Source organism: Ambystoma mexicanum, chromosome 8, assembly GCF_040938575.1.
Source record: "Ambystoma mexicanum isolate Mex_15411 chromosome 8, UKY_AmexF1_1, whole genome shotgun sequence".
NCBI lineage: Eukaryota > Metazoa > Chordata > Amphibia > Caudata > Ambystomatidae > Ambystoma > Ambystoma mexicanum.
Genome location: NC_090929.1, coordinates 75,520,175 through 75,542,917, shown reverse-complemented (window position 1 = coordinate 75,542,917; position 22,743 = coordinate 75,520,175). Strand labels below are relative to the sequence as shown.

The following is a 22,743-nucleotide window of genomic DNA, read 5'->3' as shown; positions in this document are numbered from 1 at the left end:
TGGACTGAGGGCATCGCACTTACAAGGAACCCGGGTTGGCCCTATGAGCTGCAAGGAAGCCCTTCAGGTGTATCGCTTCCACAAAGTAAAAAGCAGCCAACGTATCCTGGACCAGGAAGGAGGGATGAACCGGCCTGACGTCACATCAAAAGATGCCTCAGCGATGGAAAGGGGCTTTGCCTCTGTGCTGCAGGAAATCAGAGAAATGAGGTCCGACATAGCCCAAAAGCTGGAGAAAAGGGACCAAAGGGTGGACCAAGTCGAGGACAGGTTGCTACAGCTAGAGACAAATCAATCGTCGTCCACGGCCCAGGAAGCACAAACTGACATGAGATTGGCAGCATTGGAGAAAAGAGATGAGGAGAGAGCCAGACAAATGGACGATTTTAAAAACTGGGAGAGGAGGAACAACCGCCCGATTTGTTTGGGGTCCCGGAGACGGAAAGAGGCATATGCTAAGTGGTGAGAGAAGTGACTGCCTCCTTTTTTGGAATGAAGCAACTACAGAACCCACAATAGGGCACAGAGCGGAGGGCATGGCAGGAGGCTCCCGGTCCATCTTGGTCTGCTTCCACTGTTATACGGAAAAAACAAAGGTGCTAGAGAAGGCCAGAAAAGTCTGAGACATTACATACAACAACGCAAAGATATCAATCTTCCAGTACCTCTGTGCATACACTCTGGCTAAACGGAGACTGTGTCGCCCCCTGACCCGTTGTTTGAGGGAGAAGGGAGTGGTATCACTACATATTATCCCCACCAAAAATATTGCCATATATATGGTCGTCAGGAACGGCCATAGGCGATATTTTTGCGGAGGGATAATTTTGTTTTTTTTTGGGAGCGGGACGTACATCAAGGTTTTGACAACATTCCAATGGAATAAAGACGCTAGACGAAAGACAAACTACTTACTTACACTGGTATTGGAAGAATTGTAATGCGATTTGGCCCCAGCCAATTGGAAGGGCCGATCCATTTCCCTGCACAGTTCCTCCCTCTTTCCAAGTGAAGACCACAATTGCCAACCGGGGTGTGAAATGAAATGGGGGAAGTTGGAGGCAAATGGCAAGCATGAGATGAAAGCAGGAGAGGAGCAAAGAACAAGTATGCAGTAAGGAGTGGATTGATGGATAGAGGGGGCAAGGTTTGGGGGCAGTTTGGGGAGCAGGGAAAGAGCAGAGGAGGAGACCATTGGAGAATGTGAGACACAACTTGATGGGTGGAGTCGACTGGGGTTGCAGTGGAGAAAACAGTGAGCTGGGCAGAGGCTGTGAAAGACTTAGTTGACCTGGTTTTGAAAGCTCAAGCCCCTTCATCCTTGAACCACTGCACATAGTACAGCTTGACCGCAAACCGGATCTGGTTGGATTGGCAAGTCCGTATGACACTAAACCCATTTGCTCAGCAGTCTGGACCTGCAAGTGCTGACCAGGAGGCATGCTATGCCATGCAGAACATGTCCGTGAGGTTTTACCTCGGCGTCTTTGACCTTTTGCACCCAGGTAAAACCTATGACGGCCAGAAAATACACCCATGACAGATGAGGAGGGAATTGGCAGTCATATGGCACACAGCTGTGACATGCTTCAGGATAAAGATCACAAGGGCCACCCCAGGAACTGACGACCTATTTGTGTTATAGACTAACTTTGGCTGCGCACTCTCGTTGAACTTTGATGAACTCCTGTCAAACTTTGCTTAAGAGGTGGAACCTACCAGAGCCTGACCAGAAACCTTGTGAATATTCCTTGCATAGTTAATTCTTCTGCCCTTGTCACCTTGCCAGAGTCTTAACTCTTTTTTTCACGTTTATCGCACTTCAAGTAAACCTTATTTACTTTATTGCATCAGGGTATTGAAACCTGCTAGTTCTGTTCCTGGTTACAGCCCCCTGATGCAGCCGGTTTTTGATATATATATATATATATATATATATATATATATATATATATATATTTCTGATGTTTGTTAATCTGCTTAGAATCACATGCTGTGCATAGGTCCGACATCCAGTGGTCACTGCAGAGTATTGCATTTTGTTTTTTGTAGTCGAAAAGGGGACGTCGACCAGGCATGTCTGTAACACTATCCCTATAGTGACGTGCGTTGTACCCACAATCCCTCACGCGTCGAGGTCCCTCAGATTGTTTTTTTCCGCCCAGCTTTTGGTCGCCTTTACGCAGAGCTCCTCGAGAGACATTGCAAAACATATTTCCTGGACCTTGGTCCTGACGTATTACATTAACACATAGATCCCTCCCCTCGACGTAGCTGCGAAGCTGTTTCTCCGCCAAACAAGGAGACGAGACGGAGGAGATCCGTCGGCGCTGCCGAACACGTGGCCTGGCCTCGCCGGCCAACATACAGTAGGGAGAGTGGGGGTGGAACTATCTTGTTTCTCTTCGAGAATGCCTTTCCTTTTCCCTTCCCTTTCCCTTGGGGTTGTTATCACCACTAATTATTGCCTCAGCTATGGAGAGCACACCCTTTAGGTTTTGCCCGCGCTGCAAGGGCAAGTACACCTGGAAGGACAAGCATAAACGCTGTATTCGTTGCTTGACCCTCGATCATAAAGAAGACAGCTGCGCGGCTTGTCAGATTTTAAAACCCAAAACTCTAAAAGAACGTAGAGTCAAGAGGTGGGCGGCCTACGCCATGTCGAAGTCCGATTCCTCACCCGCCGCCGCGTCGCCGAAAGTGACGAGGAAGGTGATAACACGAACTCCGTTGAGGAAGTCTTAAACCTCTCGAGGGAGCGCTCCCGCTCCTCGACGTCCGTCCCCAGCCCCAACGGGATCGGCTCACGCCCTGCTTATGGGGATGAACACCCCGGCGACAAGGACGCACAAAAGACTCACTCCCAGAAGCACACAACCCACAGCTCTTCTTCGTCGAAGACAAAAAATCCATCAGTGCCGAAGGAGACGCAGGGCACCCCGGCATCTACCTCAGACCGTAAGAGTCTAAAGCCCCACTCGCAAACGCAGCCGCGCCCAGCGACTGGGCTTTCCACAAATAAAGGCGCTACCCCAAAACCATCCGACGTAATGCTCCATGTAAGAGCGCCCGTCGCAGTACAACACGCAACGCCCGTAACGTCGAGACCAGAAACCTCCACAGACAATTTACTTGTCGAGAGCCTAGCGAGGATTGTTTCCGCCGATACCCATAAGCGGACGAAGAAAGACACGTCGAATACCGCGCAAAGGGCTAAAGACATGCCGAAAAAAAAGTCAAAGGGGAGCCAGGAATTGCCCCCTTCATCTAGAGGGACTCCTGGCCTACCGGAAGGCTTTTCAGAAGGCGATGGAAACCTTTCTTCGACGTTGAGGGAGAGGTCAAAGCGTTTCCAGGCAGAAAACACTAATTTCCCCCCCTAGACTACTCAAGGGTACCCCATGAAACTCTGGAGAGACTCCATTTCTGCATGGAGAAGATTGAAAGGTTTATGGAAACCCAAAACCCACCAACACCCAAAAGACCAAGAGAAGGACCCCAGGGTCAAATTTCCTAGGTTGTTTAATCCTTCGCATGACGAATTAAATGTGTATGACCTCACTGAAGAGGAACAACATTTTCAGGAAGAGGATGAGTTTTTGGGTGTAGAGGAAAAACGAAACCTAGAGGAGGAGGGGTTTCAAGAAGATCCAGATCCAGATACAGGTGCAGGGGGCTTCGGTGAAGAACTAGAGGTAGTTACCTCACACCCCTGGCAGTCCCCAACAGCGTACTCTGACCCTGATGCTATAACCCTATCTCCTCCCAAAGACTCGCCTATTAGAACCACATCTCCTATAGATGACCAGCCTACGTTTAATGCACTGTTGCGCAAAGCAGCAGCGCATTTCGAATTAGACACAGGGGAGACCTCTCCGGCACATTGACTTTGTGGAAAAAGTAATTAAGGAGAAGCCCCCTGTCAGTCAAACCATTCCACTCCTTGCCTCAGTGAAAAGAAGAATCGCCCCTTCTCTATCCACTCCTGCGTTGGTCAGAGGGGTCAACCCTCGAATAGAAAAACTCTTCAGCCCATCTCCTTCTGACCCTTTATACGTCAGGGGCCACTCAGTACCAGATTCCCTTGTAGTAACAAATACAAGGAATAGGGCAGTGGTGCCACTGTCCACCAGTGAGGCACCTCCAGACAAGGAGGGGAAAAAGCTGTATGCCCTGGGGAAAAGAATCGCAGCTTCCGGCGCTTTCTCAGCAAGGATCGCTAATAACTCTTTACTAGCAAGCTAGGCAGATGCACAGTGGAGCAAGCTACGTAGCGACGCTGAAGAGGCACCAGAACCCCTGCGTACACGCCTTCTGTCCACAATCACGGAAGGGACACTAGTGAACCAAAGCATCGTTAAAAACACTTTAGATGCTGCAGAGACTGCTGGCCGTTCCCTAGTCCAAGGGATTCTCCTCAAACGCCATGTCTGGCTGCGCAATTCGGGGTTTAAACCTGAAACTCGGGCTTCCCTGATCAACAAACCTATGAGGATACCAATCTCTTTGGTAAGGCAGTTGATGAGGCTCTAGAAAATGCTAAAAAGGAGTTTGACACAATCAAGACCCTTGACCAGATTTCTAGGCCACCTAACAGACGCGGCTATGGCAATAAGCGCCTTTTTCGTGGCCAACGCCAGCAGCAGAATCAACAACAACAATAATCTGCCAACAACTGGTCCTCTAACCAGGGTAATAGTGGCCAGTACAATCAGAGAGGCCAACGCTGTGGCAAGGGGAGAGGTCGGGCCTCTACCCGTAGAGGCTCCCAGGCCAATAACAGCAAATGACCCGAAGATTCGGGTCCCCTCCCATGCATCGCCGGTCGGGGGCCGGTTAACATCGTTTCTTCCAGCATGGGAGGGAATAACATCAGACCCTTGGGTACTATCAACCATAGCCCGTGGCTACTGTATAGAATTCAACAGTTCCCCAACGTACAGACCCCCACGGGGACGACGCATGACACCAGAACACCTCGCCATCCTTCTACAGGAAGTGGAACAGCTACTGGAAAAAGGAGCTATAGAGGTCGTGCCTCTATCTCAGGTAACGGAAGGTACTTCAGTGTACTTCCTTGTACCCAAAAAGGACCTAACCATGCACCCTGTATTAGATCTGCGCCCAGCGAACAAATTTGTCAAGCCCCAAAAGTTTCGCATGGTAACCTTACAGGAAGTAATCCCCTTGCTATCACAAGGGGATTACATGACAACACTAGACATGAAAGATGCATACTTTCATATTTTAATGTTGCCGGCACACAGAAAATACCTCAGGTTCATGATAGAGGACAAACACTACCAGTTCAGAGTGCTACCCTTCGAGATAGCATCAGCACCAAGGGTATTCACGAAAGTACTGGCAGTGGCAGCGGCCCATCTGTGCAGGTTGTCCATCCCAGTATACCCTTACCTCGACGATTGGCTCATAACAGGGGACTCTTACGAAACATGCTTCTCCAATACCCAAATGACTGTAGACCTTTTGTTCCAACTGGGCTTCTCCATCAACGAGAAGAAGTCCAGCTTAGACCCCATCCAGATCAAACAATTCCTAGCGGCTCTAATTCGAGCAAAGGACGGCCTCGTCTTCCCCTCTGACGAGAGGGTCCAAAACGTGCTGTTTCAGATCGCCCAATATGTGGCAGGTCGAGAGGTGACGGTACCCAAAGCAATGCGATTGCTAGGAATGATGGCGTCATGTATTTATTTGGTACCTCACGCGCGCATGCGCCCAATACAAGAGTGGCTCAACAACCAGTGTTGTCAGGCCAGCGGACAATGGGACGATCTAGTGGTGGTCTCGCAGGCCTCGGTTCTCTCGCTACGGTGGTGGACAAAGGAAAACCTGCTAATAGGGAAACCTTTTGCCGCAGTGGAAGCCACTCTAACCACAGACGCATCCCTCACAGGATGGGGGGCTCACCTATCCCATCAGTCTGCTCACGGAGTGTGGACTCCGAGTGTAGCATCCAAGCACATAAATCTACTGGCGGTGTTCAAGGCACTGAAAGCCTTCCAGGAACACCTACAAGGAAAGACGGTGATGGTCTTCACGGACAGCACCACAGCCATGTACTACCTCAACAAGCAAGGGGGAACCCACTCTCCAGGACTGTCCAAGCTGTCCCAGAACATCTGGAAGTGGGCTCTGAGACTCATGTTCCTACTATCACAACATGTACCAGCGGAACTCAATCTGCTAGCAGACGAACTCAGCAGAGATTTCCCCCTGCCCGAAGAGTACGAATGGCGGTTACACGAAGACATCGTCTTCGACGTCTTCACACAGTGGGGTTTCCCAGAAATAGACCTGTTCGCAACTCTGGAGAACTCACAATGCCAAAATTACGCCTCCAGGTACCCTCAAACCAGTCCAAGGGGAACGGTCTATCGATTCCATGGTCAGGGAAATTTGTGTACGCTTCTCCCCCCCCAACCCCCCCCCCCCAGACTCCCCTTCTCAACAAGATTGTGCACAAGATGCACCGGGAACAAGCCACCATGATACTAGTGGCCCCTATGTGGGCCCGGCAACCATGGTTCGCTCATCTGATGGAGATGTCTGTCTCCACCAGTCAAACTACCATGCCCGTACAACATGCTGTCACAGGACAAGGGCAGGACACTGCATCCATGCCCTCAAACCTTGAACTTAGCAGCCTGGCTCCTGAGATCATAGAATTTGGACATTTACAACTTCCACAAAGGTGCATGGACATCCTCAGGGAAGCTAGAAAACCTAACACTCGTCACTGTTATTCTAGCAAATGGAAGAGATTTGTCATCTGGTGTAGAGGAAGACGCATCAACCCCGTTGACTGCTCTCCCACACAAATTGTTCTGTACCTGACCCATTTGCTGGACTCAGGTCTAGTATTCAATTCTATTAAAGTCCACCTAGCGGCACTTTCTGCATACACCACTTCCCAACTTAGTGTCATGGTGGAAAGTCCCAGTGATCAAGGCCGTCATGGAAGGGGTAAAAAGGATACACCCTCCAATAGCAAACCCAACTCCCGGCTGCGACCTAAATGTGGTACTCACCAGGCTCATGGGCTCACCCTTTGAACCCATGCACAAGGCAACTCTTAAAGACCTCACTCTTAAGACTGGTTTTCTAATGGCTATCACCTCCATTAGGAGAGTAAGTGAACTACAGGCTCTTTCTGTTCTAGACCCCTTTGTAACGGTTCACAGAGATAAGGTGGTTCTACGCACACACCCAAGGTTTGCACCGAAATTCATCTCGAAATTCCATGTCAACCAGTCAATAGAACTACCAACGTTCTTTCAAAATCCCTCAAATCTAGGAGAAAAGAGCCTGCATACACTTGATGTGCGCAGAGCTGTCATGTTTTATATGGAAAGAACTAGACCACTGAGAAAGACTAATCAGTTTTTTGTCTCGGTGGCAGCAGGAAGAGAAGGAGATGCAGTATCAAAGTCCACTATATCCAGATGGATTGTTCAATGCATCACTCTCTGTTATACTCTTGCTAAGAGAGAACGACCCTTCAAGCCAAGAGCACACACTACTCGTGACACTGGGGCATCCATAGCTTTCTTTGCAAATGTTCCCCTTGAGTCCATCTGCAAAGCGGCAACCTGGAGTTCTGTACACACCTTTACAAAACATTACTGTCTACATGCCCACTCTAGAGCTGATTCCCAGGTGGTAGAAGCAGTATTAAGACACCTTTTCTCTACTGTTCCTTCTCACAACCCACCTCCAACTCCGGGTACTGCTCGCTAGTCTATGCACAGCATGTGATTCTAAGCAGATTAACAAACATCATTACTTACCGTAAAAGCATTTCTGATGGTTGTATCTGCTTAGATTCACATGCGCCCCACCCTTCCTCCCCGCTCGGATGGAAGGAACATAGACATCCTTTTATATCTCTCTTTTCTGTACTCACTCACGTCTAGAAGGCTCCCTCAGGGCAGAAAAAATACAAACAGAGGGACCTCGACGCGTGAGGGATTGTGGGTACACCGCACGTCACTATAGGGATAGTGTTACAGACACGCCTTGTCGACTTCCCCTTTTCGACTACGAAAAACAAAATGCAATACTCCGCAGTGACCACTGGATGTCGGACCTATGCACAGCATGTGAATCTAAGTAGATACAACCATCAGAAATGCTTTTACGGTAAGTAATGCATTGTTATTTATATATATATACAAAGCCTGAGACTCTGCACCCTCCACACCACAACCTCGCGCTCTTCCCGACTCCACTGCAGCCTGGGACTCTGTATCCCACTTTGCCTGCTACTGCCTGGGACACTGTACCCCTGTTGCAGCCAGAGAGATTTCAGCAGGAAAGTATGAACCCTTCACATTCTGTAAATGGCAAACAATATACTGAGCCACTGCAGAGACCTGGACATTTAAATGGGTTGAGTAGTGCTTTCTGACATTGTGGACTCCTGTATTGAGGAGTGCCAATGCCTTCTGAGATGGCAAGTTCCTGGATTCAGGAATACAATCAGAGATGAATCACTCTGCTTATTGAAATAAGTGTCCCTTCCAAATTGCATTCCTTAATTCAGGAATATCCACCAGTGGGAACGTATTTAACCCTCAAGTAGGATCCAGAAAGTTAAATACATTCTGCACTGATTTGAAGTGTGAATGTTTACTTCAGAGGTTGCACTGGCTACAGGTAGAGTATGCTCAGTTAGTTCTGTGAATCCTTAGTTTGCAGGAATAATGGTGAGCTCTAAGTATGTTCCATCTATTTGCAGGGTCCAGAAAGTGACTATCCCAGCGCTTCTAGCAGGCAGAGACGCGATGGTCCGATCACAGACCGGCTCTGGTGAGCGTTCATTTGATCTGTTATATAAATGATGTGGTCTGAAATATTCAGCATTTTTTGTAGGGGTGGGGCGGGGCAGGGCAGCCGGCCTCATCCAGTAAACAATTATATCTGTTTATCTTTCAGGTAAAACCCTGTCCTACGGCGTTCCACTGGTCCAGTCCCTCCAGGGCCTGTCCCCCAAAATCCAGGTATGCAGCCGGGACGACACGTCCCTATTGGGGGATGCAAAAAGTGAAGTGGTGTGGCAGGTGTATTACACCTGACTCATTTGAAAAGGTTGTGTGATCCATTTACACAAATGTCTTTATTGTAATGGGTTGCAAGAGTGCTGCGATTCATGCCCTGTGTGGTGCAAAATAGAATGGGGCTTGGCAGAATCTGCCTGCTCGGGTAAGATCACAGCTTATAGAACTGGTATTTAACTGTGAAAGGCGATTTGGTAAAGTCCTGTCTGAGAACAAACTTTAGAAATTTTACCTAGGATGAACAGGGGCACACCCTTAGGTTTAGCCTGAACTACCTAACGGGTTTGATAGCAATGGCTGAGCAGCCAGGCTTAGTCTAGGGGGGAGGAGGGCTGCAGTGAGGCACACGGTACTCTGAGCATACAATTTATTAAAAGAAACACGTACACACTAGATCTTATATACAAATAAGCATTTATTTCATATACACTAAAGCTCCTATATTTAAGCAAGGTAAGCTCCATCACACAGTAGCATTAAACACTGAATAGTTGCAATATCCAAAGTATATACTTTAGAACAGTTATAAAGTGTAACACAAAGTAGAAGAAACATCTGAAATAAGTATGTAAACTTCAGACTACCTTTATACATTTAGTTAACCCCTGCTTAAGCAATCTTAAGAGGTCCAACTCTTTTCTAGGCGAGTCTCAGAGGCAAGGGGGGCACTGAGGTCCGGTGACCAAGGACCGAGGAAAGGAAAGCAGGTAAGCGGCAAACAAGGCAGAGTCTATGAAGAGTCCCAGGTAAGTGTTAGGGGCTGAACAGTACCTTTTGAGTGCAGAAGATTGTGCAGCAGGACGGGCCCCAAGGAGTGGCGATCCGAGGACCCGGTTCAGGATTCTTGGCCCTGGCGACTGAAGAAACGAACTTTCACTGGATCTGGTGGTTTGCTCTCGAGTAGTTGGACACCCAGTAGAAGATCTTCTCAGCACTGGCTTGCTGGCGCCATTTTCAAGGCTCTGTTGAGGGACGGTTGTCGTGCGGTAGACTTTGCTCCGGTTCTCTGTCCTCGTCTCGATTTAAGGGTCTTTCAGGAGTGCCATCTAGCCACTGGAGTTCGAGGATGCCTGCAAAGTTTCAGACAAAACTGTGCCTTGTAAAATGTTGCACCTAAAAATGGCACAGGACCCAGTGAATTGCGGGCTGTGGAGGTCGCAGCTCTTCTAGGGAGGGTACAAAACGCTGTTCGTTTTAGGACTGGTTAGGCCCATCAGTTCAAGGGAGAAAGCCCACTTCAGCGCTTGAGGTCTGGACTGCAGCGGTTACTCAGACAGCTCTGGCGGTCGCTGGAAGTGGCTGTGGACGTCCTCCTTCGGATCTTCAGTTCCAGTGGTCGACTCTCTGTTTCTGCTCCAGGACCCTTGTCTTTTATGCAGGAAAACTAGCTGAGACAACCAGTTACCAGGTATGCATCCATTCAAACTTGGGGGATGGCTGAGCAATGGGGACAGCCAGCCTCCCAGCACCAACTGGTTCCAGGCAGGCACACTGCAGGACAAAGACCAGAGGAGTTTTGGTCACCACCCCCTCTTCGTGAACTTTCAGGCACTCTGAGAGCTTTGGCGGGCTTTCCAAGGGAAGCCCGTCAAAGACAAAAGACCCATCAAGACCTCCCCCACCCAGGCAGGAAGAAGATGGTTCAAGAAAGACCAAGTCATCACGAACAGGGCTTAGAAAAGTACAGCCACCATTTTAGGCTAAGATGATTTGAAGTACTGTGACTGTGGTACAAGGTTAAACTGTGGTGGAAAAGAAGTGGCAACTCCACTACTGTGTTTTGATAAACTGTTGTATAACCATCCTTACTAAAGTTTCTGAATGAACCATCTTGATTGCAGTGTTGCTTATGAAGAAGAAAGACAATGTGATAGAAAGTGGTTGGTCATTGAGAATGGAACTCTTTACATTGACTTTTCAACTTGATGTATGGAGAGGGAGACTTTTGTGATTCACCAAGCAGAAGATTGTGAAATCTTTAACAATTGTTTTAAGAGTAAGAAACCATGGTAGTCATGTTGCCAAGTGAAGGATATACTGGATGAAAAGAATTGTGTATTCTACTTGGAGTGGAACTGGATTTGTGAAAAGAACTTTCCTACAATTGAACTTTTGTTCTGAATATTCCTGAATTGATCCAGGGGAAGGGGCTCCAACCCTGGTCACAAGGATTCCTGTTCTTTATGTTTGAATTTCCAGGTAATTCTTATGAAGTTGAAATCACCATATAGTTCCTGCATGAGTTCTGTTCTGTGTATCAGTGTGAGGGACACACATTTTTGGACACTAGGTAATTTTCCTTTGTTTTTGTTTTGGTTGGTTAGGGAAAATTAGGCGTTCATCTCATCCTTTATTTAATAAATGGCAACTTTTGAAAAAACTCCACCTATGTCTCGCTCTCTCTCCCATGTCTGACTCCTCACAGGTTCTGGCTCCCAAACTTTCTGCGCTCCCTACATTTTAAAATTTATTTTCTTGTTAATTTTATTTTTTATTTCCTGTTGTGGTCAGAGACTTTTTCGGACAGCATTTTTTCTGACGTCCCCCGATGCCACTGAAGCCTCGTCTGGTGTGCCCTCCTTGTAGTCCATATGGCTATTACAGCAGGTATGCATCTTAAGTGCCCTGTTCCTAGGGCGGTTCTGTCCCCTGAAAGTGTGCCGAAGAGTAGGCTGGTGACAGCTGTGATTTCGCTTTGGCTACACCAGGACTCTAGCCACCTTTACTACATTAGTAGTGATTGGGGCACTAATGCATATTTGTACATTCTGCTCATGGACATTATTTTGTGCCATACCTTTTGTTTTTGTGGACAATGTGGTACAGCCAAAATGACGTAGGCTTACACTGAGCTCACAGTCAACCTCGAATTGAGTTTAAGCCAGTTAATACTGGTTTAAAGTCCTATAGACTAATCTACATAGTGTAGTTGGCCCATTGTGATTGACAGATTTTAGGGCCAACCCTATTGGCCAAAACCTTTCTGTGCTTGTCGATAAAGTGATGTTAAGAGTGGCTTAGGTCAGCCTATGGGTGAATGTATTATCCACGGGAGACTATATGCATTCCCCAGCGTCTGTACCTGTGCTCCTGGAAGATTGCTGCTGAGGATTGGCTGCTGCTGAGGACCCTCGCCTGGCTGTCTTAGGGGGACTCTGGTTCCCGTCTTTGCACCCTGCTGCTCCGCCTGCTGGGTCTGCAGGCTCTTCCTTAGCTTCCTGCTGCCCTCCTGGATGGTTGGGATGGCTGTTTGGGTCCTCGTTCCATTGCCCCCTTTGTTGGACTTTGCCTACTGGCTGTCATCCCTCTTTGTGTTCCCCTGGAACTTGGTTCAGTTCATCTCTGCTCCTGTTGCTTTCTTTGTGGATGCTGGTGCTTCTGCTTTACATGTCCTCCTCCCATGGGCCATCCACCCACTCTGACTGCCTGGTATCTCTGGGTTTCATGGTGCTCTCCCTCCTCCCTCGGGATCAGACTTTGGGTGAGGTGTCTGCGCCTCTGTCCTGTAATTGGAGTAGTTTGGGGATTGGCTGTTGCTTTCAGGGTGCAACCAGCCTTTCAAGGGGCTTGGGGAGCAAGGACCAAGTCTTAATCTGGCATGTCTGCCATTTTGGTTTCCAGTCTGCCTTTCCTCTTACTCTCTGGTGCCGATCATGGGTTCTGTTTCTTGCTCTTTTGGGTTGTCTGGATCCTGGCTCGCTCATGGGCTCGGGTTCCTTCAAGCCGGAGTTCACAATCATGACAAGCTTTAACCTAGATTCGGCGCTCAAACCCCCCCCCCCCTCTTAACGTTCCTGACCCAAATCGGCCAATCATGTGGTCCAAGTGTTTTTCGCCTGGGTCCTGCGGGGATTCCCTATACTGTGGATTCCTCATCAGGGTTCCTCTGGGTCCGGGAGCAGTGAAGTTTTGATCAGGCCCTTCCACTCTCTAACGCATTTTCCATTAGCTGGAGTTGACCTATTGCTCCCCCTGTAACCAGCGATTCCTAGCATGTTGATTCTCACACCCTGGACTGGAGCTCTCTCGACGCGTTCCCTCGGTCTGATTTCCCCTTCTGCTGCACCTGTGGGGTAAAAGGGGAAACAGGCCTTACTGTGCTCCCCTTCCCCTAACCCCCCTTTGCCGGAACAAGCTTATTGGATTTGTCCCATTCTCTATCGGAAAGCCATTGGGAACTCCCCGACAGTGACTTTAGCAGGTACTTACCTGGGAGTCCTTGAATTTCCAGCACAGCTGTTCGAACGTACTAATGATTTTATATTCATTTCTGAATAGTAAATCAGTGGACCTCACTCTTTGCCACTGAGTAACATGTAAGTAGCATTAGTTTCTTGTATGGATTTCTGAGTACACTAGACCCTGATTTGGCCCAGTGCTGTTGGCTTATTTGTAATCCACTTACTTACTCTTCTGGTCTGCACATGAGCTTCAAATCTTTCGCCTCTTAACTACCAGTTCTGCATAATGGTTATTCCTTGTTGGCATTATTCTGATGGGTGTGGGGTGCGAGTAGTAAAACAACTTATCCTCCCATCTTGTGGCTATGATTTCACGAATGTGTGTATGTATTTTAGCTTTATCCAGGAATTCCTTTTCTCTACTCCCCCTACTTTAGCATAACAAGGTGTTGGGTATTTTACCACTGGGTTCATTATCCGGATACTGGCTGTAGGGGTGGGAAGGTACTTGATTAAGGCCATTTACTGCTTTTTTAATATACTGTCTACCACTTAATCAAACACCATGTTGATAATTAAGAGTGTGTATGTTGTTCAGTAGATCTGTGGAGTGTCTTCTCTCGTGTAGTCTATTGGGCGTGACTGTACCTAGCTGCCAGACATTCACCTCCTATGAGTGAAGCATGGCTTCTCTGCGGTATCCATCCATCAGTTGTGGTGTAACTTGGTTAGAAGGCTGTTGAAAAACCTCCCTAACAGTAGAAGAGATGCTTCAGTGACAGCGACTCACTTCATCTTCCACGATCGCAGCATCCCAGGCTCTGATAGTGGTCAAATGGAATATGATGAGTTCTGGAGAGCTAAAGATAAGCCCAGGACTGGTTGCATCCTTGATTTGTCCTTGAGTGAGTGGGGATGTTTATAAAGTGCCTGGGGCATAACGTCGTAATGGCTTCTTGTCGCTGATCACTACAGAGGGGGAATTTCAGCCTTCATTCAAAAAGTCCTGTTACTATGAAATAAGAAGTCTCGAGCTGCCTAAAGTGAAGATGAGCTTCTCGTCTAGTAGCTCACGGAGGCTGTTCCGCAATCTGGTGCCTCAGGCGGAGAAGTGGCGGTCTTGCTGGGAGGCAATTTAGGGACAGGTGGAAGGTTTAATATATAACCTCTGTTGAGGGTTTGTAGCTATGGCGGCGCTTCGCCATGAAGGCATTTGTGCATGAAGCATAACGTTGCAAACAGGATTCATTCCTTCACACAAAGCCAAGCATGCAGCCTTTGACCCTCCGATAAAGGGCTTCATTTCTTCAGATTCTGTAGAACGTATAATTCATAATCGAACTATAAGGGAGACATGCCAAAAATCAAATTGCTGTAGTCCAGAGGAGGGAGATATAATTAAAGCTCCTAAGACTATTGCACACTCATCTTTAGGAGTAAGGGGAAAAATGCGTCCCCTTGTTTTCCTCTAAGGGGGGGGTGAGGTTGGGGGCAGGGGGGGTGCAGAATGCCTGTTTTTTCAACTGCTGAATATAAACGAGGACAGCAACAGGTGAATCGAATCAAAGAGATCATGGATTACTAGCTGGCCTGGAGGAGAGGGCAACACGATCCAAGGTAGTCAGTAACTGAATAGGAGATCTGCTTCATGATCATTGGCCGGCCAAGAACAAGACTCTCAGTTTTGGACTAACTTGACTGTAGACTGTTGATTTCGCATTCAGGACCGAATGTCTGCCAGCCAGGTATTTAAATGGCCTATGTGACATGGAAAATTAGTCTAGCTGTTTTGTTTTAAATTTGATCAAAAGTGACAAAAATCCTGCCAGTGCTATCTGGGTTTCCCCAGACTGCCCAATGTTCCACAGGGTCGTTTTCAGGGACCTGATTGGTTATTAGGGTTTAAAGACACACAAAAAGTGAGTCATATTTTTTTGCTAAAACCAATTTGTTTGTTGCTTTGAATGTTTTTCAAATGCTTGCCATTGTTGTGCTCAGGTCGAAGGACGTTGGTGCGAGCACGGGGACAAGATGCCATGGCCGAAGGGCAATGTTAATGGCCTTTGTATGGTGCAAGAGGGCCAGTTGGTCCTTTCTAGGCAAAGTCACCACTGGGGCCATGATCATTGCCCAATTCAGATGGGTAGCCCTGGGGCATAGTACATGCCCACTATGGATGGCTTGTGAGGAGAGGGTTGCATGTACCCAAGTAAATCGACTAGAGGCTATGGCTGCAGTCATGGCCAGAGCACACAAGGGGTGGCTAGGTGGGGGAGGACATGTCTCGGGCAATGCATGACTGTAGGCATACATACATACGTGTTCCAAGGATTTGCCAAAGTAATTGTTCAAAACCTACCCTTAAATGCCCATTGCTTCACGAAAAAACAAAAAGGAATACCATTTGGGCTCATTTCTCGTAGAATTTACTCTGTCTTGTCTGATCTTAAAGGATAGTTCCGGTACTTTTTTTTTATTGTTCCTATGGTTCGGCCATGTGTTTTTAAGCATAAATCGGTAGATCGTAGAAAACTTTCCTATGGACCTTACCCGACTTTTCGTCCATTAACGGACTCGAAAACATCCGCCATTTTATGATAATCCTCTCACTTGCCGCATCGCCCTGGCTCACCTGCTTTTGCGGCACTAAATCAAATCCCCCGCCCCTGAAACAGACTTGATCAAAACATTCATATTCCCCGCCTCTATCCGTGACGTGACTGAGCTGCGTAGGCAAACGCGCCCAGGCGTCTTCTACGCGACTCCACACAGAACCAGGAAATCAACACAGATGAGCTCAAACAACACAGCGCGCCACAATTGGGAATATGAAACTGTACTTTTAAATTAAACCGCAAGATTGTAAATTTGGTAAAGTACATTTATTTGACATCAAATGTTTTGAGAATATTCAGCGATTAGCATTTTTATTTGCTCACGTTCCAAAAAGTTCGTTTCGAGGCACACGATGTTCCTTTGCTGTACACAGGGTCTTAGATCATCTCACAATACAGCGCCACAATTCGGAATATGAAACAGTGGTTTAAAAGCAAACGGCAAGATTGTACATTTGGCAAAGTACATTTATTTGACATCAAATGTTTTGAGGATATTCAGCGATTTGCATTTTTATTTTCTCTCGATCCAAAATATTTCGTCTTGAGGCAAGCGATGTTCGTGTGCAGTAGACAGGGTGTTGGTTTACGATAAAATAAGCTCTTCGGTCGCACTGATAATCGCATGGCTATTCCAACAACGAGGCACTAGGGCACCACAACGGTCTGTATGTTGCATCTAGCCGTTAGTACAGCGTAAGGGCATACTTGTACTTGGCGATCGTCCCACAAAATGGTCAGGGTGCTAACGTTGTTCACGCGGAGAAGCAGCTGGCGGTTAAAAAAAGCCATCCGCCGGTGTCTGGTACTCGTGACACAGACAATAATGGACGATGTATCTATTTGAAAAACATAAAAAAAGGAAATTAGTCTCACCATCAGATCTTTATTAAAATTATTCATTTTATATATTAGGTCTGGAAATTATTTCATAGCTAGGACAGTGCAACTGGGTTTAATACGTCAAGGGGGGCTGTAGGATACTGAGACAGTCCCCCAGTGCAGGGGTTGACAGGGAGTGCAGGTGGAGAGTGGAAGGGCCCAGGACCGAGGTCGCAGACAGTGGACAAGTTGTAGCAGGGGAGAGGGAGAGAGAAAGCAGAAGCAAAGAGGAAGGTTTGGAGGTGCTTCCGTAAAAGGAGACGGTTCTCCCCAAGATAGTGCGCGGTACAAAACAATATGCCACATAGAATGAACAAGTACAACTTAACCCGTCTTTAAAGGTACTGTATAGTAATTAAATTGCGGTATAAACTCATCTAAAGAGTTACTTACATTATATTTGCATTTTCCATTGTGTCTGTGCGTAGGGCAGCCCCGAAATACCACTCCTTCTATGCCGACGTTTTATTTCTTCTAATGAACGAACATGAAATGGCTTTCGTTTCTGAAATTATATTCATTATCGTTTCTTACGTGGTCCCGGCCTGTCAAGGTCAAATAACAATAGAACCTTATACTGAGTCGTGGGCCATTCTGGCACCCGAGAAAAAATCAAAGCAGCTGACCTTCACTTTGAACGAACACACATTCCTAGTTAGCTACATTCAGTGTAAGGCCGTCTTACAGGACTTGAAATTTACACTCCATCTTTGCATTTTGTCTGCTTGCTTTGCTGCCCCACAGAACCATAAATACGGAGACATTCTATATTTTTGGAAAAATAATTTATATTACTGTTTGGTTTAATTTAATGCGCAAATGAACAAGGTTGGATATATAAACATATTCAATGGGCCTGCGACATGAAGAGACTCGAGAGAACAGACAATCAAATTACAATCATTTAAACCGTGATGTGTATTTCTCAATGAGCTCTTCTTTAGGTGGACATGGAACAGAGGCAATGTTGGGTGGCAATGCAGTTGTCACCTGCACAGGTTCGTTCACAACTCCATTTATGTGCCTATCTAGGACGTCAACAATAAGTCTCTCAATAAACTCATATTGCATATCCTCAAACACTGGTTTGATCACCCATTGTTTACTTCTTTTAGTGAAGGCCTTATTGTAGCGAAGCGTCCCTAAAGTTCCGGTCGTCCTACTTTGTTGACGGCCGACATTATGGTTATGTGCCAAGACCGCTAAAAGAGTCCGATTTTTCATGCCCTCCATGCCAAAATGCAATCGTTTTGGCCTGTACTTTAGGCACATATTGTGGAACACCTCCAAATCTCCTGTGTGGCAGAATTCCGTGAGTCCCCTCAAAGCTTTTGTTATAGTTTTATCAAATACAATCTTTTCAATGGCTTTGTGAGTGGGTGATGAAGGAATCAACCACTTCTTCTTCCGTGCCTCCTCTGTGGACAAATGGCCATGTTCACAATTGTGGAAATGTTGGTTCGTGTTCCAGCTGTGCACGTTTGTACAGTGTAGCATTACTGACCGCCATTTTTCCAGTAGAATTTCCAACGACCCTCCACATGTTTTTGAGCTCCACCAAAGATGGTTGCTGATTGACTTGGACCACTGTGAAATACCTTGCATATCTTTTTTTACCTGCAGCCGACAATTTTTTATTGATTGTTTTTGCAAGATGCCAAACGTCAAATTGGTGATTTATATTTTTGTACTCTTCTCTCATTGTCTTGGCAATTGAAACGTGTCTGTCCGTGGCTATCAGGTCGATCACCATTCCCTGCGATTGTAGTTCTTGCAATGATGCTACAAAGCCAACTTTCTCCATGGCCACTGAGGATGTTCTTTGTGACACCTGCACAACCACCGAACTCACAATTTTCTTACTTTCCATGTCCTGAAAGTGGTAGGTGCAGTACTTGGCTGAAAATCCTGGGCTGTCGCACTGTCCATCACCGGCTAGCCTGAACCGTTTGCCCGCGAATGTACTATCAATAGACATTTTTTCCATTCTCCAAGCTTCGCTAATGGCTGGAAATAGATAATCGGTTTGGTATTTGTAGAACTGAGTTTTCGCAATGAAACGGATTCCCACAAACTGAAAGAAACTCTAATTTTTTAAAACTTGAACCACTAAAAAGTGCAGCCGCTGCACAAAGTAGATTGCCTGCTGGCAGTTGTCCCAGCGTGGGTTGTGCAGACCATGAGAAAGGATGATATTTTGTACAGGTGGCATGTATTTTAAGGTTAGTGCCTCGAATTGCACGAGTCACATTAATCAATGGCTCCCCACATACTTCCCCACCTACCGAATGCCCACATTTCAACCGAATAATAATATCAATCAAACAACTATCGAATACAATGAATTTGGCCTCTTTCCTTATACTGTCACTCTGCATCCCAGCTGGTTCGGCCTGTAACGTTGAGGACATGTCACTCACATGAAAGGTAGAATCTCTGATATCGTCTTCCGCTATGTTCAGTGATATTGAAGGTGTTTCATTGTAGTCCACTTCATTCTCTTCCATTGCAACATCTGTTCCTTCTCCGGCAATGGGTGAATAGGACAATTTCTTCAACTTTCTCGCGGTCTTAGTTTTTGCGGGTGTGGATTCTGTGAATTTATCTCCAACTGCATCCGAACTACCAGGAGGACATTCACTATCAATGGCTGGTGGTGGTATAGCTCCGTTGTCAATCACTTCATATTCTTCCCATTGGCACGATGCGTCTCGTCCCTGCCAAAAGGTTTGACAAGCAACATCTCTCGTTCGCTTCACTGTCTGTGTAGATCTAGTTCGTACACCCACTCGCAACTAGAGGACAGATTGGAAAAGGGATGTTCAGTTTAAACACAACTTACAGTATTGAACTATTAACAGTGAAAAACAACATAATATAGTGACCAGGACACTAACCTTCTTTTGCTTTCTTTTCTTTGAAACTTTCTTGCCTCGAACTTCAACATCAGGACGCTGTTGCTCCGACTCGTGTGTGCATGTCTCCACTTCCTCTTGCGCTGCAACGACTATATTTTCATGATAAGCACATCCATCACGCACTGACGCTCCATCGACTCCCTGAAACATAGAACTTTCATTAGTATGTATAATAATATCGAAAACACAAAATGTACTTGGGGACCAATACCCACGTACATCTCAAGAGCAAAACACGAATGAACGCTTTCTGTAGAACATTCAAACGACAATTATTCACGCATAGTTGATCTAGTTAGATGGAACTGTCAAGATCCATACCCCGGGCTCCTCATAGACTTCCATTGATGATATTATTGAAGATGATGCTTCAGTGACTCCCTGAAACACAGTAATTGCATTAGTATGGTTTTCTATTTTGATAAAAAGAACAGAAACTTTGTGCAGGCGTGAACGGCTCATCTAAATAGACCTGCACAAATGATCAGTTGTCTAAAATAAATAATGGATATGTAAATATGATTCGATTTGCTTGATCGTTGGAAGTGTCACCACCCAGAGATCTGCATCAACACTTAGGGGTGATGTTCTTGTAGAAGAAGCTCCGTCATCTCCCTGAAACATAGTACTTGCGTTAATAAAGAAGGAAGTATAGCGGATGTAATCACGTCATATGATTTCGCTTGATCGAACTGTCAGTATCCATACCTCGAAATGCATAAGAACATCAAGGGACGATGTAACTGCGGTGCACACTTCTGCAAGCTGTTGCGCCGACCCGTAACTGCATGCTCCCCCTTCTTCTTGGACTAATGCTCCATCGACTCCCTGAAACATAGGACTTTCATTAGTAATGAACACAAAATTGAAAAAAGAAGACACATAGGTGGGCGACGGAACTGTCCTGAAACGTACCTCGAGCATCTGAGTGACATCAACGGTAGTCGTCAATACGTTGGACTCCTCAGCATCTCCCTGAAAGACAGTACTTGCATTATTTTGGATAACAATAATTATAACTGAAAACAAAGACTAGAGGACGAGTACAAGGGTGTACCATTAGGTAACATAATTACACGATAAATTAAAACTATTGATTTACATGCCTAAAACAAGTCAGTGGCAGAATAGCCAAGTAAGATTACCCGATAGGCGCTTGAAGTGGCTGATGACTGCAATAACGACACGGATGGAGAATCTTCCGCCTTCATATTGAGTGGATACATAAATGGGAAATTATTGTTAGCTAATGCTACACACTACCGCAAGGCCGAGAGATAAATACGTAAACTTGACTCACCAGTGGAGGGATGTGGACGAATAGAGTGGGAATAGCGGTTGAGAGCAATTTTCGCCTCGCTCGCGGTGTGTTCTTCTTTATTAGCAATGATGTGGAGTACATGTCAGAGGTAAAGTGCCTGCTGCAGATGCGGTATCGATCACCCCTCTTGTCCGCAAAGACCTCTAGGACTCTACTTTCAAGCTCAGACGGTGGATATCCGCAATATCGGACCCATTCTCTTTTCGAGGGGATTGGGTCCTCCGACGTATTCCATATCTATGACATGTAATCACCACAGCTGTGCTGCTTCGGAAACTTTTTCGGCGTCTGCGTCCTGCGTCGATGACGTCGATGCGCCGCCGTCGAGGACCTCCTCCGACGTCCGACGTCATCCGATGTGATAAGTAGGACGCACGACGCCAGTAGCCTCAGTTCCGTTTTTTCCGCGAACGTGTTGCTTCGTGTTTCTCGGTTCTAGCCTCGACTCATTAGAGTTCTGTTCTTTCCGGTTCTTCGAACCTGTTCGTTTGTGAATTGTTCCTTCGACGATGTCTTCAACCCCGCGTCCGGGCTTCAAGAAGTGCGGGGAGTGTGGGTCCAAGATGTCGGTGACTGACTCGCACGATGCCTGCCTCTGGTGCCTCGGGGAGGCCCACGACACGGATGACTGTGTCGACTGCCTGTCGCTCACGTCCAAGGCCTTACGCGAACGTAAGAAGAAATTGTCGGTAGGTCGGGTGTCCAAGCCTCGGAAGTCGAAGTCGGCGGGGCTTTCGACGGATGATTCGAGGGGTGACTCTCCGCGTCATCGTCGGAAGTCTCGTCGGTCTTCTTCTAGGAGTCGGTCTCGCCACTCCTCGGCCTCTTCGAGGCATTCTCGGAAGCGCCGACACCGGTCGCCTTCCAGGTCCTCTTCAGAGGACTCTGCCCGGCACGTCGGTTACCCCACCAGCCGTGCGACGCCGGAGGAATGGGCTTCCTTCGGGAAGAAGATGTTGGCGATTCTTGAGTCGCAGGGTACTCAACCGTCCGCGCCCCCGAGTGGGGTCGGCCGTGAGAGGTCGAGAGCCACCGCTCGCAAGAGTGGTCGGCGCGAGTCACGGGAGAGGTCCCGTTCGGACAAGGGAGCTCGTTCTCGCCGTACCCGTTCCAGGTCCCGGTCCTCGACGCGATCGAGACCGTGTGCACCTGTGATGTCTTCGAGGAAGACATCGACGTCTGTGGCGTCGAGGGCGTCGACAGGCTTTCTCGAGGCTCCGGCTCCGAGGAAGTCGTCGAAGCCGTCGACGGTCAGGTCGTCGAGGGACACGCTCGGAGCTCCGGCTTCGAGGGCTGTGTCGACGCCGCCGATACTGGAGGCGCTGCATCTGACGTCGATTTCCTCGACGTCGATCCTCTCGGCGCCGTTGCCGGTTTTCTCGACGTCGGCGCCGATTCGCTCGACGCCATCGACGCCTTTCGGGTCGGAGGTGCCCCGTGTCTCGGGTGTTCCCCCTAGGAAGGCTCTGGTTAAGAGCAGGCACTCTCGGGTGCCTTTCCACCACTTGGATTATATTTCGGAGGCGGATGAGGATTCGGATGGCCTGGTTCCTAGTCAGGTGCCGGATGACATTGTCTCGGGCCATAGTCAATTTGACGATTTGAGGCAGTCGCTGCATGATGCCAGTGGACTGGACACCTCTCCGGAGGTGGAATTTGGTCGGCCTGAGCCTGGCTCCCATGCCGATTCCTCATACCGGCGCCTTATGGCTAGGGTGTCTGAGTATCTGGGATGGTCTGCTCCCCCAG

The 22,743-nt window shown here is 47.4% G+C and overlaps 1 protein-coding gene across 1 annotated transcript in view; it reads left to right on the top strand.

Moving 5' to 3' along the window:
- DDX31 (DEAD-box helicase 31) overlaps positions 1 to 22,743 on the top strand; it is a 468,302-nt gene that overhangs the window by 126,953 nt on the left and 318,606 nt on the right. The window contains exons 6-7 of the mRNA XM_069609310.1: positions 8,759 to 8,829; positions 8,956 to 9,020. Coding sequence (XP_069465411.1) covers positions 8,759 to 8,829; positions 8,956 to 9,020 — 136 coding nt within the window. The remainder of the gene's footprint in view (positions 1 to 8,758; positions 8,830 to 8,955; positions 9,021 to 22,743) is intronic.